The 16,369-nt window shown below is 36.9% G+C and overlaps 2 protein-coding genes across 2 annotated transcripts; one reads left to right on the forward strand and one right to left on the reverse strand.

Annotated features, from left to right (window-relative positions):
* Positions 1–1,072: 1,072 nt before the first annotated feature.
* apmap (adipocyte plasma membrane associated protein) lies at positions 1,073–11,916 on the forward strand. Its single transcript, XM_016505095.1, has 9 exons — positions 1,073–1,345; positions 1,866–1,982; positions 3,095–3,210; positions 3,549–3,641; positions 5,211–5,327; positions 5,565–5,739; positions 5,901–6,035; positions 7,650–7,842; positions 10,915–11,916. Exons 1-9 carry the CDS (start codon positions 1,254–1,256, stop codon positions 11,122–11,124), a joined length of 1,248 nt encoding a protein of 415 aa, XP_016360581.1. The 5' UTR covers positions 1,073–1,253; the 3' UTR covers positions 11,125–11,916.
* Positions 11,917–12,664: 748 nt separating this feature from the next.
* On the reverse strand, positions 12,665–16,068 carry LOC107702675 (cystatin-F-like). Its single transcript, XM_016505058.1, has 4 exons — positions 15,891–16,068; positions 15,535–15,710; positions 15,334–15,453; positions 12,665–13,706 (listed from the first exon to the last, which is right to left on the reverse strand). The coding sequence occupies exons 1-4, from the start codon at positions 15,946–15,948 to the stop codon at positions 13,614–13,616; spliced, it is 447 nt and encodes a 148-aa protein (XP_016360544.1). The 5' UTR covers positions 15,949–16,068; the 3' UTR covers positions 12,665–13,613.
* Positions 16,069–16,369: the final 301 nt, after the last annotated feature.

The following is a 16,369-nucleotide window of genomic DNA, read 5'->3' on the forward strand; positions in this document are numbered from 1 at the left end:
AACTGCAGCACCATAAACCATAAAACGATATAAAAGTGTATTTTTCATAATTAAAGTCAAAATTAGAAATAAAAATGTAATAATTTTTAATATTAAAAATATTGATTAGTTACTATAACGGGAGTTGTAGAACAACTAGAATAGAGTACATTTCTAAAATAAAGCGCAGATTAACAGTACAAAAGTCAATAACTTGAGTTTTAAAATCGGTGCCAATTAAGTAAAATAAAAAAGAATATATTTATAACTGAGTGCGTAGATTCAATCAATAGAGAAAAATACAAAAAGCAAAGGCAAAAAATCTGCCCACCAAACAAAATGCAAAGTTCAAGGTCCTTTGAACAAAAATGTATTCCTGAAGATTTACATAAAGGTGACAACAAAAGCTAAAGTGCACAAACAAAAAAAGTGAAGCTGACTGAGCTTTTGAAGGATGATGAGTTTTGTGAATTATGTATTACAAGATTGCGTTGTTTATGTTGTTAGATTATTATTTATGCTTTTAGGAGTTTTGTTCCAGTAAAGCAACATTTAAAAGCTTTGACTTGTACAAGCACATCATAATGTTCTTGTTTTGTTTTTAATTTCTTGATTTAGCGGTTTTATCTGTACGTATAATGCGATATCGTTTTCCTTAAAAGTTTGTGTTTACTTGTTTGTTTATTAGCACCAAATTACGCTATGTGAGCTATTTTAGTCGTTTTGCTTGCTAAAAATGTTTGCGAAAGACTTTTATTTTGAAAAATGATCCGAGCGTCACCGTTCTCAACGTCTGTCCGTTCACACGTCACTGCTGTGGAGTAGAGACGCAAAGTCCGATTCTTTTCCGCGAACCGGTTCTTTTCGGACAGTTCGGCTCATTGAACCGGTTCAACAAGCCGATTCATCGGTTCCTGGCGTCACTACGCATTTCTTTTCTGATAACTCAGTGCCATGTTGTATTCAAGTCCTCGGCAGTGCAACTCACTCGTCGCTACTTCGGCTGTGCGTCCTGCATCATCAACCCGGAACTAAATTTCGATTCGGTTGTAAACCGGCTCAACCGGTTACTTCCTGAGAACCGGCTCAAAAGAACGATTCGTTCAAGAACCGAACATCATTACTGTGGAGGACGCGCTCGAGACTCAACTGCGCTGGATTTGGGATGTAACGTTAGTGAATAAATGCGTCGTTTGTTGGAGCAGCGTTTATTTTGCCTTATGTTTTACTGAACGTAGCTGTGAAAGAGAGAAAGTCGACACAACAACAGCAGAATGAATGAGTCCGAGGGACTGCGGTTCAGGAGGTTGAACAGACCTCAGATAATTACAGATGAAACCCACGAACCACAGTACAAAACCACAAGGTAAGACAGCTTCGGGAAACATTCATATCTGACCCTGGGCCTCAAACCCATCTGAAAGCTGAAGAAATAAGCTTTCCATTGATGTGTGGTTTGTTAGGATAGGAAAATATTTGGCTGAGATACAACTATTTAAAAATCTAGAATCTGAGGGTGCAAAAAAAATCAAAATATTGAGAAAATCATCTTTAAAGTTGTCCAAATTAAGTTCTTAGCAATGCATATTACTAATCACAAATTAGGTTTTGATATATTTACGGTAGGACATTTACAAAATATCTTCATGGAACGTGATCTTTACTTAATATCCTAACGATTTTTGGCATAAAAGAAAAATCTATCATTTTGACCCAAACTATGTATTGTTGGCTATTGCTACAAATATCCCCCAGCGACTTAAGACTGGTTTTGTGCTCCAGGGTCACATATATGCACTTTTAACTTAATTCAATTTAAATTGTGTAAAATGTGTCCCCTTCAAATGAATATACCGGACTTCTATGCTGTTGTTTGTGTGTTTCAGCTCTTACAGTGGGAAGGTGTTTCGTGTGACATTACTGACATTAGTGGCTTTCCTGCTCTTCCCTCTGCTGGTGGTCGTCTTCCTGTTGGAGTCTCCCATTCAACCAGAGGTGTTCAGGTGAGCGTTCTGCTCTCATAATGATCTACACCTTGACCATGGACTGGCTTGAAATGGAAAACACACAAGCCACATGGTATTTCAGATATTCAGGGTTTCCTTGGTCATGAAAAGACCTGGAAATTTAAGGTTATAAAATGTATCAGACTTTGAAAAGTCATGAAAATATTTATGGGGAGTGTAAATGTTCCAGTTACACTTTGCTCTACTCGGATAGAAATTACTACATGATTAATTTGTGGAGTAAAGCATGTACAAGGATATTACTCATGCAGCAATAAGCGTGAATGTGCATGTAATGATGCATGAGGGGTTGCATGGAGGAGTACAGTTGGGACATTGTGTCATACCGTGTTCCTCTCATACCGTGAGTTATAGTCACTGGTCCTGCTCAGTGTTTTATTGCTAAATGCCGGTTGTATGTCTTATTACAAGACACCAAAAATAACTTCCTGTAAAATTCTGTTGCCAAGCTGGAAATGTTGCAATCCAACATACAGAAAACGATTTTTAGACTAGAGGTAGTTGATATAAATGAAGTTAAACCTAGTATGCTGGTTTGAAAAGATGGTGTTACTCTTGAGGTTACTCAAGAAAATTAAAAAAGAATTTAATTGACATTACAAATAATTGTCTGTACCTCACACAAGACAGAGGACTTTAGAAGACTCAGCATATGGTACATGAGTTTTTCTGCTAAAGATCTTCTTTTGTGTTTCACAGAAGACCGAAAGGAATAATATGTGTGAGAGGAAGTGAAGACACAATTTTCATATTTGCATGCACCATTTCTTTAATGCTGATGGAAAACCTCTTTAATAATTCCTTTCCATCCAATCCAATTTATTTATTTTGGTTCTGATCTGCTGCCGCAATGTTCTTGACAAAATCCAATATAAATATTCATCTTAAGCCAAGTCCCAAGCTTTAGTTCTGACATGAATAGTTAATAATTGATGCCTCTGCGGTTGATATGTAGGGCATTTCATCTCCTGCAGGCTTCTCCCGTAAGAACACCCTTCAGTTCAGCACAAACATCTCCTCAACGTCTGAACATGAGTTTTGACGAATGTCTTCTTTGGTTTATTTTCCCCCTCTTGTTTAATAATTAGTCTCGGTGAACCACCTCTGATGACTGGCTGTTACGAGCCCAACCTAAAACTCAGACAGGCAGAGCGACTGTTCGAGGATGGGCTTATCGGCCCAGAATCCCTTGCTAACATTGGAGGTCAGTATTTACAATGCAATTCAGTCAAAGCGTGACCTTTCACCCAGTTTGTCCCAGCTGTTTGGCAGTGCGCACTGAGGAGTAGGACAGGCCAAACTAGATGAAAGTTGAGTTGTCTAGGACTGTGTGATTGATTAGGTATTTTTGTATTGCGTGCTTGCACACTCTGACAATATGAAGATCTTAAGATATAAACGTATTAAAAACAGAAAGACTTAAAAAAACAAGAATGGTTCATTTAGAAAATGTTATAACTAAATATAAATAATTAAAAATATTTGTATATGGTATGCATTAATGACCGCATGTAATGTTTCTGAATCATTCTTGTTTTGCAGATGTTTTGTACACTGGGACGGCTGATGGAAAGATCGTCAAAATCGAGGGAAGGAGCATTCATGTGTTAGCAACACTTGGCAAGCCACCATGTGGTAAGAAAACCAGAAATACTGGATTATTTCCTTTGTAATGTGGGATTTCGACATGAGTGACCTTGGTGTTTGAAATGCTCGGGTCCATGGTTTTGTTGCACAATCCATGAATCTTTGTAACTTTTAGGAAACTGTAAAGGCTTGTTCACACCGGGACGAATATCGCGCACAATTATCGCCAACGTTTAACGCCTCATGACTAAAAAAGTGCGCCAATGTGAGTGTGCACACCGACGCGCAAAACGCGAGGCGTAAAAGCGTAATTTTTTAAAAAACGCCTCGGGCTTGTTTTTTTGGTTTGACGCGCCGCGTTAAAAACTGGCCGACCAATGAGATTGGCGCTTTTGTTCACGTGCCTGGAGCTGCTGAAGTTACAGTAAAACACAACTTGGTGGTGCTCAAGCACAAAACGGTCTTGCCGAGCACACATTGATACCTAACGATGAAGAGGAAGTAAGTAGACCAAGAAGATGCATCGAGGCAAGATGAATGTAGAGCTGCTGGTCTCATTGGTGTCTGAACACAAAGGGCTTTATGACAAACGCGACAGCGACTACAAAAATCGCGATAAGAGGGAGTTGTTATGGAGAGGAATTGCAGATCAAATAGGATTCGATGGGTATTTCGGGGCGCCATCTAATGTCAGTGAGTGAATTTGCACGTTCACTCGGCTCATCGCCTGTGAAAATCGCTTCGGTATGAACACAAAAGATGCGTCGAAAAACGTTGGCGATAAGAGCGCGATAATCGTCCCGGTGTACGAGGTTTAACATTAACATTTGTAAAAGAAAAAACGTAAATATAACAAATTATGTTAGAACAATTTGTTTTTTTGTTTTTTTTTTTGGTGGTCATTTTTACCATTTCCAGATACTTGTTTTATATGTATTTATATATGTTGAAATTATGACCACCATATGAATTATAACTGGTGTGTGTGCATGTATAAAATAAAAATTATATATTAAATATATATATTGCCATTGCTTATTTAAATCTGTATTTTTATTTAATTTTTATATTATTTATTTATATATTTTGTATATACTATTATAGTATTTATTCATGTTTTGACTAATGTTTTCCACTCACACACACACACACACATATATATATGTTTTGTTAATTTATTTTGTTTTTCACTGGTGCATTACATTAATGCATGTGAAGTAGATGACATGCAGTAATGTAATGTAACATTAAAGCCCTGCATAGAGATGTTTGAATGTTTTATGAAAGTATAGAGTATAGTATTATGAAACTGTGAAAGTATAGTTTTATGGCAGTAGGAGAGGCATCTGATACAGTGGATATGCTCGTTCCTTTAGCCTGGTTGTGTTGTAAACTGCTGACACAGTGAAAACAAACATAAAATGTGCTTAGAATTTTAATTGTTGACTAGCTCAAGCATTTTGTTCCATCAGACGCATAAAGTTATTTAACAACAGTAGATTTATATAATAATTGCCTTATGTTGATTCGTTGTAACTAATTAAAATAATTCCAATATCAAATGCTAGTATCATTAGTGTTGGATATCCATCAAGTGACTTGTTTCCTGATTCAAAGGCTCTCGAGAGCATGAACACACTTGTGGACGTCCTCTGGGAATCCGTGTGGGGCCCAACGGCACCTTGTTTGTAGCTGATGCCTATTTGGGACTGTTTGAGGTCAATCCTGTCACAGGTAAGGAGAGGGAATCCACATATTCTGCTTTAAAAAAGTCACTACTCATTGCACAAATTCTGTCATTATTCATTCACCTGCATGTGTTTTTTTTTTTTTCTTTTTTTTCCCAATGGAACACATTTGGAAGAATTGAGGCATCTTTACACCAGTCATCCAACAATAGTTCATAGTGTCCACGTTTGTCTTTCTCCAAAAAAAATAAAAATAAATTCTCTGTCTATTTTTGGCTTTTAGGTGAGGTAAAATCTCTGGTGAGTACAGGGAAGATGATAGGTGGTCGCCGTCTGGGCTTTGTCAATGATCTGGATGTAACTCAGGATGGGAAAAAGCTGTACTTCATTGACTCCAGCAGCAGATGGCAGCGCAGAGACTTCATGCACCTGATCATGGAAGCCACGGCAGATGGACGGTAACTGGGACATGAAAAATGCACTGGCACATCTGATTTTCACGGGTTTTTGCACTTTACAGCTTTATTATTTGGAACATTGCATTGTATGAATCACTGATTGTTTTCATAGGGAATGATGTTTTGTACAGTGACTGATGTTGCTCATGTGGTGGTTTCAGTGTTCTTGAGTATGATATAGAGACTAAGGAAGTGACTGTGATGATGGAGAACCTGAGGTTTCCAAACGGCATCCAGCTCTTCCCTGATGAGGAGTCTGTTCTGGTGGCTGAAACCACAATGGCCAGAATAAGGAGGTGATGCTCACTGAACTGTTTACTTTCGGTTACTTACATTTACATTTAGTCATTTTGCAGACGCTTTTATCCAAAGCGACTTACAATTGGGGAATACATAAAGCGATTCTTCTTAAAGAGGCCAGCAGACACAGGAAGTGCTCGTAATACCAAGTTTCAGGCATTTGTTCGAATAAGTACAAGCTAGAAAGGGAAGGAATACATTTCCTTTTTTATAATTTTACTCAAAACATAGGATGTTATTATCCCAGAACTATTCACTTGGTCAAAAATACAGTAAAACCTGAAATATTGTGAAATATTATTACAATTTAAAAGAAACATTTTCTATTTAAAGGGGTCATATGATGCGATTTCAAGTTTTCCTTTTCAAGAAACATTTTATTATTATCAATGTTGAAAACAATTGAACCATCCAGTTCAGCAATTGAAAACTGCGTTATAATTTTTGGGAACTGTGATACATTTTTTTATTGTTCTTTCATAAAAAGAAAGTTTTTTCTAACATTATAAATGTCTATACTGTCACTTTTGATCAATTTAATGTATCCTTGTAGAATTGAAAAAATTGTGGAATAAATTAATTTATTTTTGTTTTTTATCAATCTTCAAACTTCTGAATGGTAGTTTATCACGGTTTCCACAAAAATATTAATAAGCAGTACGACTGTTTTAAACATTGATAATAATAATAATAATAAATGTTTCTTGAGCAGCAAGTCATCATATTAGAATGATTTCTGAAGGATCATGTGACACTGAAGACTGGCGTAATGATGCTGAAATTTCAGCTTTGCATCACATGAATAAATTACATTTTACAATTTATTCAAATAGAAAACAGTTATTTTAAATTGTAATAATAATTCTCAACATTACTGATTTTGCTGTATTTTTAATCAAATAAATGCAGCCTTGGGGAGCATGAGACTTTTTTTTTTTTTCCCACAAGCATCAAAAAATCCCCCCAAACTTTTGAACACTAGTGTATTTCCATCCCTCAAGGCAAGAAATGCTCATGTTTGCTTTCTAATACAAATCTGACTAATACATTGCTGTTCTGTGCATCAGTATACTCTCATCATCCAGTGTAATTTGAAACATTCTGTTCCTGCTTTTGGGCTGATTTGTTGTCAGTCCTCCCGTCACTTCTTTATCGCCTCTTAGAGCTGACTTCTTGAATTAGGTAGTGCTCATTCACTGCTCTTGATGTCTGCTCGAGGCACAGGCCGCTCTCCTTACCTGGGTAAATGATGAGTGCATGCAGTTGCCAAGGCAACAGTCTCCATCATTAAGCTTCCTGTGTGGAGAGATGCATAGCATGTTTCTCTTACTAAAGCGAGTGTGGTCTCAGTGCTGCAGAAGCTCTAATATTAATGTACTGTAAGCCCGTGCTCATCTGGGATGGTCTGGTTAAATCAGGAGTTTTATGTTGACTCTGCCTCTTCTCATAGATTAAATGAGGGTTGCTGATGAATTGGAACCAAAATTGTTACGTTGCAAATAACTCCAATGTTGATAGTCTCAAAAAACCGAACACAGACTGATTTATGGGTTTAGCTGAAATATCAGTTTATCACTGCTGCATATTGAATATTTGCTTTCTGTTGACAGAGTTCATGTGTCTGGTCTTAATAAAGGAGGTATGGATACATTTATAGACAACCTTCCGGGATTTCCTGACAACATTCGACGCAGTTCTTCAGGTGGATACTGGGTTGCCATGTCCGCTGTGCGACCCAACCCTGGCTTCTCCATGCTTGACTTCCTGTCTCAAAGACCCTGGTTAAAGAAGCTCATATTTAAGGTATAATTATGAATGATTATTATTTGATTTATTTTTCTAATTTTTAAAAACATTATGTAATAACTTTTCAAATGACAAATTCTATTTAATTTAAAAAAATAGTAAAATATTTAAATAAAAATCTATAAATATTTTATAGATTTCAATAGAATTTGTCATTTGAAAAGTTGAAATCTATAAAATATTTATAGATTTTTATTTAAATATTTTACTATTTTTTTATATAACAGTAAAATAGAAAATAAATAGACATTTATACAGTAGATGTTTATTAAAATTGTTTAAAATTGGAGTAAATGTAACGGCAACATACAAAAATCACTTTTCAAATTGACAAAAATGGATATTTATTTAAATTGTTTCAATTGAGTTAAATGTAACAGTGAAATAAATCAAATTTCAAAAAGACAAATAAATAGACGTTTATAGCTGTTTATTTAAATTGTTTAAAATGTAGTTAAATGTTTAGAACAGTAGAATAATAAATAACAGTAAAATAAAATGCATACATTTTTAAATAGAGAACTAAATCTAAATGTACAGCCATTTATTTAAATTGTTTAACAATGTAGTTAAATGTAACGGTAAAATAATATATAATAATAAATAAATAAATCACTTCAAATGAACAAATAAATAGACATTTATAGCTGGTTATTTCAGCTGTTTAAAATGCAGTTAAATGTATCAGCAAAATTAATCACTTTTCAAATAGAAAAATAAATAGTGCCGTGAAAAGGTTTTTGCCCCCTTCCTGTTTTTTTTATTTTTTGCACATTTGTCATACTTAAAAGATTCAAATCATCAAACCAATTTTAATATTACACAAAGATAACCCGAGTAAATACAAAATGCAGTTTTGAAATGATGTCATTTATTAAGGGACAAATGCTGTCCAAACCTGCCTGGCACTACATGAAAAAGTAATTGCCCCCTTAATCTAAGCGTTAACTGGCAACGAGTCTTTCACATCGCTGTGGAGGAATTTTGGCCCACTCTTCTTTGCAGAATTGTTTTAATTCAGCCACATTGGAGGGTTTTCTAGCATGAATGGACTATTTAAGGTCATGCCACAGCATCTCAATCGGATTTAAGCCCAGACTTTGACTTGGCCACTCCAAAACCTTCATTTTGTTTTCTTGAGTCATTCAGAGGTGGACTTGCTGGTGTGTTTGGGATCATTGTCCTGCTGCATAACCCAAGTGCGCTTGAGCTTGAGGTCACAAACTGATGGCCGGACATTCTCCTTCAGGATTTTCTGATAGAGCGCAGAATTCATGTTTCCATCTTACGGCAAGTCTTCCAGGTCCTGAAGCTGCAAAGCAGCCCCAGATCATCACACTACCACCACCATGTTTGACTGTTGGTATGATGTTCTTTTTATGAAATGCTGTGTTGGTTTTACACCAGATGTAACGGGACACACACCTTCCAAAAAGTTCAACTTTGTCTCATCAGTCCACAGAATATTTGCCCAAAAGTCTTGGGGATAATCAAGATATTTTTTGGCAAATGAGAGACGAGCCTTTGTGTTCTTTTTTGGTCAGCAGTGGCTTTTGCCTTGAAACTCTCCCATGGATGCTGTTTTTGCCCAGTCTCTTTCTTATTGTTGAATCATGAACACTGACCTTAATTGAGGCAAGTGAGGCCTGCAGTTCTTTAGATGTTGTTCTGGGTTCATTTTAGGGATGCACGATATTATCGGACCAATATCGGAATCAGCCGATGATGGCTTTAAATGTAAATATTGGCATCGCCGGATATGAAAAATTATGCCAATATTTCTTGCCGATAAGAGGAATACAGAACATTAACTCACATGTGCTCAGGGTGTGCTAGTGATTAGATCACGTCAGCAGTGTGGCTCATTCTTGAAGCAAAGTTTTTCCTGAATGATGATTAGATTCACTGTTTTGGATCGCTGCGTTTAAACTGAGAATGCACATACAGAATGACGCTTTCGGTTTATGATAGAGTAAACAGTAATGATACGTGCAGCGGCAGCCTCCCCCGGGTCCTAAAGCCCGTTCGGTAAGGATTTTTAATTCTGTAGGGGGCGCTGTTGGCCTACTTCTAATAAAATGAACGCAAAATACACAAATAATATTTGGACTGTTTCTGATCAAATAAAGCAGTAATTGATGCCATAAAATCATAAGTATGTTTTGATTTAAAAACAAATTATGAGCTCTAAAAGATTTTTTGAATTTTTGTTACTTTTGCTTTAGACCATCTACAAATGTTAAATCTTAAAATAAAATGTTATGGTTACCACTGCATCTTTCTGAAAAAAAAAATGCTGTGATTTTATATATAGTTTATTTATAGTTATTTTCAAATCTTCAATGTACTGTCATTATAAAAGAACTTTGTTGTTTATTTAATTCTAACAAATAAGTTCTTGTTAAAAACGAAGCAAAATTAAAAATAATTATATATCGGCTATCGGCCAAAATGAGTTGAAAATTATCGGCATATTGGATATCGGCAAAAACCCAATATGGTGCATCCCTAGTTCTTTTATGACCTCCTGGATGAGTCGTCGTTGCGCTCTTGGAGTAATTTTGGTCGGCCGGCCACTCCTGGGAAGGTTCACCACTGTTCCAAGCTTTCTCCATTTGTGGATAATGGCTCTAACCATGGTTCGCTGGAGTCCCAAAGCCTTAGAAATGGCTTTATAATCCTTGCATTATCTTTGTGTAATATTAAAATTGGTTTGATGATCTGAATCTAAGTGATAAATATGCAAAAAATTTAAAAAACAGGAATGGGGCAAAAACCTTTTCACGGCACTGTATACATTTGTACAGTCAATGTTTATTTAAATTGTTTAAAATGTAGTTAAACGTAACAGTAAAATAACATTTACATAACGTTTCAAACTGACATTCATGCAGTAGATGTTTTAGTCGTTTGTGTTAAATGTAATAGTAAAATAAATCACATTTCAAAATGACAAATAGACAGACATTTATACAGTCAATGTTTATTTAAAGTGTGTGTTTTTACACATTTCTACTGCATATATATTACTAAAATGAATGTGCTGCTTCACGTTTTGTGTGTTTTCAGCTCTTCAGTCAAGATACTCTGTTGAAGTTCGTGCCGCGCTACAGTCTGGTGGTGGAGCTGCAGGACGGAGGGACGTGCGTGCGCAGCTTCCACGACCCACACGGCATGGTGGCGGCCTACATCAGCGAGGCGCACGAGTACAACGGCTACCTGTACCTGGGCTCCTTCCGCTCGCCGTATCTGTGCAAGCTGGATCTGAGCAAAGTGTGAAACACATCACGAGCCTAACAGATGCTCCACTCGAGTCATTTCACCCTGGCTTCCAAACTAACAGATTTCCAAGCAATTAATATTGGCAAACATCAACGACACTTATTAACATCTTCCATATTACAGTCAACACTGAACAAACACAGTCCCTTCATTTGATCACCATTCTCTTCATTTAGCTCTGACAGACGCCTCTATTTTTGTTCCATTAACCCATGTGGGAGACTTTATTTTTTTAGCGTAATAAGCTCTCTGGCAGGCTGTTTTTTTAAATTAAAAGATGTGCCGTTACTATTTTTGTTTCTCCCCCTTGTGACAGAAATGATGCCGTTTCTGTACTTGTTTTATTTGCACTGAATATCGTCTGGCTCTTAAAATAGAGCTGCCAACATCTGTGATACGAAACAGGTCGACTGGTAAAAACAATAATAATTTCTTTGGGTGGCAGCATAGAGATGCTGTTTGGGGGAAGTGAAAGGGTTTTTTCATTTCATTATGAATCTCCTGAAACGCACAGCTATAATTATCTCTGGCTTTAAAAATGTTTTGGTTTATTTTGAATTGAGTGGTTGAATGTATTAATTTTGTTCTCATGTGTCATCATTATTATTTGTATATGTTGCTGAAATTAGATAAATGCTGCTGGCTTTATAATATTTACCACACCTTTACACAAGTATCTGTGTGTTCATATTTAAATGATGTCTATAAGAATTATGAGCAATAATGTCATATACAGCAACAGTGGTTCGTTGAGGTGGATTGTGGCCCACTTTGTGGGACAACAGCGAGGAAAAAAGAACCGTGCTAAATGGAAATAATAAATGAAATTAATCAGTTAATCTTGCGTAGTTGGGAAAGCAAAATAAATTGGATTAAAGGAATAGTTCACTGAAATTTACTGAAAATTTACCAGCAGGACGTCCAAGATGTAGCTGAGCTTGTTTCTTCATCAGATCTGGAGAAATGTAGCATTACATCACTTGCTCATCAATGGATCCTCTGCAGTGAATGGGTGCCGTCAGAATGAGAGCTGATAAAAAAAAAAACACCACAATAATCCGCACGACTCTAGTCCATTAATTAATGTTTTGGGAAGCGAAAAACTAAGAAGCAAATCCATCAAGACATTCAAACTTCAAATCGTTGCTTCTGGCTAAAGTAGTCATTGATCCATACTATTGTTTTCTCCAGTGAAAAAGTTGCCTCGTCTGAATCAGAAGAGAAATCTGCACAGATCAAGCTTTCACAAACAGTCCAAAACAGTTTTAAATATGTGGGTGGATTTTAATGTGAGAAGACAACAGGAGATGGACTTAGAGGAAGCGTTATTATGGATTATGGATTGGTATTTTGGCTGGAAGCGATGGTTTGAAGTTAAAATGCCTTTATGATGGATTTGTTCCTTACAAACACACAGTTTTTCACTTCACGAGACTTCACTGATGGACTGGAGTGGTGTGGATTGTGATGTTTTTATCAGCTGTTTGGACTCTCATTCTGACGGCACCCATTCACTGCAGAGGATCCACTGGTGAGCAAGTGATGCAATGCTAAATTACTACAAATCTGTTCTGATGAAGAAACAAACTCATCTACGTCTTGGATAGCCTGCGAGTGAGTCAATTTTCTGTAGTTTAAACAATACAGCATAATGTTAGCAACACCAAAGTTGTGGGTTTGATGGCCATGAACTGGGCATGGAGTCGGTGTAAGTTGCACTGAATTAAAACTTCTGATAAAAGTAAGATTTTGTGTCTTGAACTTGTTGTTTGATCTCAAACTAATTTGTTGTGGATAAACATTTAAATGCGTTACATAAAAATATAATATAATGCTTAAACTAAAGTTCAGACTAATGTTGTGCTGTTTCATTAAACATTAAAATATATATTCTAACAATTACATTTTCAAATGTACATCGATGACTGGTTTAATATAAAAGCATTTAATTTTTGACAATTTTGTCACTTTTGTATGATCACTGCTTCATGTCCTCTCCAAATCTGGCTTCTGAAACAAATCCGGTTGAGAACCTCTGTCCCATCGGATGCTTGTACACGCCTAATGGCCATATGGAGTTATGAATCTAGGACAAGTATGTCATGCACATTTCCAATAACACATAGTAAATGAGTAGTCAAAAAAATCAATAAATCTGTTCAGATACAAACCTGATAGATGTGTGTGTGATCAGTGCTGGTGTCTTTCTATAGGGCCAGTTTGCTCATAAGATCTGTGGCTCAAAGGAAAAGAGGCCAGGGAGCTGAGAGATTGAAGCTGTGATCTACTGTAGGTGCGTAAAGCTGCTTCTGCACATCAGAGAAGCTCACTGAATTATTTACACTCAGAGTCGGAGTCAACACAAGCTCAGCATCTGATGAACTGAAGGTCACTGTATATGATATCCAATCTGCACTGCGGCTTACTTTATTTTCACATTCAGTTTGGTATTAAATTAGCGTGACATTTCAGGTGAAAAAACATTTTCAGAATATATCATTTGAACGGCATTTAAAATATGTCGTTGACATTGTCTTCATCCATGGAATGGACCAGACGTCAAAGTGACAGAAGAATGTCTAGAAGAGAAAAAAAAAATAATAAAAAACATTTTTATGAGTGTTGATTTACAGCATCAAAAGACAGTTTGACTCAAGAATCTTGATGTCATTTTCTTGATACATATTTTACATGGTCATAAAAAAACCTGGAAATTTGGAAAGTGATGCAAAGCTGAATTTTCAGCATCTTTACTCCAGTCTTCAGTGTCACACGGTCCTTCAGAAATCATTATGCTAAGCTTTTAATGATCTTAACCACAAATGACTGGTAAGGAAATTTGTAAGAATTAAGCAGATGTTCCCCTAAACAAGCCATTCCTTCAGAAAAACATCAAAGACGGAATAAGGTTTTTGTCAGAATCTGGGAGGTTTGATTCAGAGTTGAGTGGAGTGAAGAATCACGATAAAACAGGAGTTGCATGGTGATGCTCCAGAGCCATGTCTTTGAAGATCTGGTGAGAAATACAATGATGAATGCATCTCTATCACAGTGAATCATGGAGGAAGATGTGTCATGATGTGGGGAGCCTTTAAACTGCTGGCGCTGCTGAGCTGCTTCACTGTGAGGGGTCAATTAATGCTTTGGAGTACAAGAGAATATTGCAGGATTACTTGCTTCCCACAGTTGAAAAATTGTTGTCTAAAAAGAAACGATCAGATGTTATTTTTCAACAAGGAAATGCTCCTGCCTGCACTGCATTGACAACCAAGAATTGCCACGAGAACAAGTGCCTCAGGCTCATGTTTTGGTCTGGCCAGAGTCCAGATTTGAACCCTATAAAGAATATTTTGTTTTCACATTAAATTGTTGCTAACTGCGAGACATTTTTCAACTACTCATTTTAAGTTGAACAACACTGACTATTCTTCCTGTAAAAAAGTAGTCTGCAAGGTTAAACACACAGCTTAAACATTTAAAGGTAAAGGTAATCGTGTACTTTAAAGGGTTAGTTCACCCAAAAATGAAAATTCTGTCATTAATTACTCACCCTCGTGTTGTTCCAAACCCGTAAGGCCTTCGTTCATCTTCGGAACACAACTGAAGATATTTTTGATGAAATCTGAGGGCTCTCTGACCCTCCCATAGACAGCAAGGTAACTACCACGTTCAAGGTCCAGAAAAGTACCAAGATGATCGACAAAGTAGTCCGTGTGACATCAGTGGTTCAACTGTAAAGTTACGAAGCTACGAAAATACTTTTTTGCGCAAAGACCTTGAACGTGGTAGTTACCTTGCTGTCTATGGGAGGGTCAGAGAGCCCTCAGATTTCATCAAAAATAAAAACGTGGTTTTAAGTCAGTTATTTCTGTCATTTGCTGTAGTGTGTCAGTAGGAAATATCAGTTTCCAATTTCCAAAACATTCATTTGGCCATTAATTGTAATAATCCAGTGTCTGACAGCAGCCAGTGTTCCACACAGAGATCTGATCTGATCCTCATCAGTCTGTCTGAGATTACATGAAGAAACAGAACAAACTGAGACAGACTAAATCCAGAAGAACTGAACTGACTAGAAATTGCTCTTTGTGTGTAAAATCTTTCAAATCTTTATCTTTATACACAAATCCGAACACTTATTTTGGCTTTACTTTAGAACCAGAAAGCCATTTTAACTTCTCTAGCTCTATAGAAAAGCAGACACACCTGTCGTAACAGACTGTCTGTCTGGAAGGGACAGTTGTTGAGGTCGTCAGTGCTGCCCCTCTTCCTGCACACGGTCCGTGAGATCTCCACTTCCAGAATATAGCGGATGCCTTTGACTATCTATGGCAGAGCAAAGACTGGATGACGTATGTATACACATTACACACACATAGTGAGACGTACGGGCATCTTGAGTTATACCTGTCTCTTTGCGTCATCAACAGCTGATGCTTTGAACAGGAAAGCATCGTTGGATTTATTATTAAATGAGTAGGTTCCAGTCAGGACTGCCTCCTTCACCCCGGTGTCATTCTTGCTGACGTTCTGTAGAGTTCCTGGGATCGGTCTGCTGATGAATGTGTGAACTGGAACTTTCTCTGAAGTCGAAGAAGAAAAATGTAAACAGGTTTCCATATAGACAGCAAATTACTCGATTGGATAGACTATATCTTAGCCATTTAAGTGACCATGTAGTACATCCTTACCAGAAAATACACAAAAGTAAACATCTTTATCTACAAAAAGAATTAAAGGAAAATCTAATGAAAACGTCTTACCGAGCGAGCATGAGCCTGCTAAGAAAAGCAAGACTAGAGTCTGATAAGAGACCCTCATGTCTGTTGAAGTTCTCTCAATTCTACTCAGCAACTTCCTGTTCAGCAACACTTCAACCACCAGCCGTGTGCTGCAGTCCTCCAGAGAGCAGGCACATTTCCCATTGGTCAACAGTACTGTTTCCTACATGGACTCTCAAAGGCCTTACACAGGAGCACAGGTGAAGTCAATGGACTGCTGATTACTGCTTGAGTGCTATGTGATGTTCCTTAAAGATGCTGCAAAACTTAGGATATTTTTCAGTTTTGATAGGTCCAAATAATTACAAGTGTATGTACATGTTGAGGGTTTGCTTCTATAAATATCCAACTTTGTAGAGACCACCGGAATCACCAAGAACAAAGAACTGAATCCTTCCTCAAACTGAACCGAAAGAGGCTGTGTGTGTTGAAATGCTTTGAAAGATGCAAGTGAACTCCTG

Source organism: Sinocyclocheilus anshuiensis, unplaced genomic scaffold (assembly GCF_001515605.1).
Source record: "Sinocyclocheilus anshuiensis isolate Anshui unplaced genomic scaffold, SAMN03320099.WGS_v1.1 scaffold6, whole genome shotgun sequence".
In the NCBI taxonomy this organism is placed as follows: Eukaryota; Metazoa; Chordata; class Actinopteri; order Cypriniformes; family Cyprinidae; genus Sinocyclocheilus; species Sinocyclocheilus anshuiensis.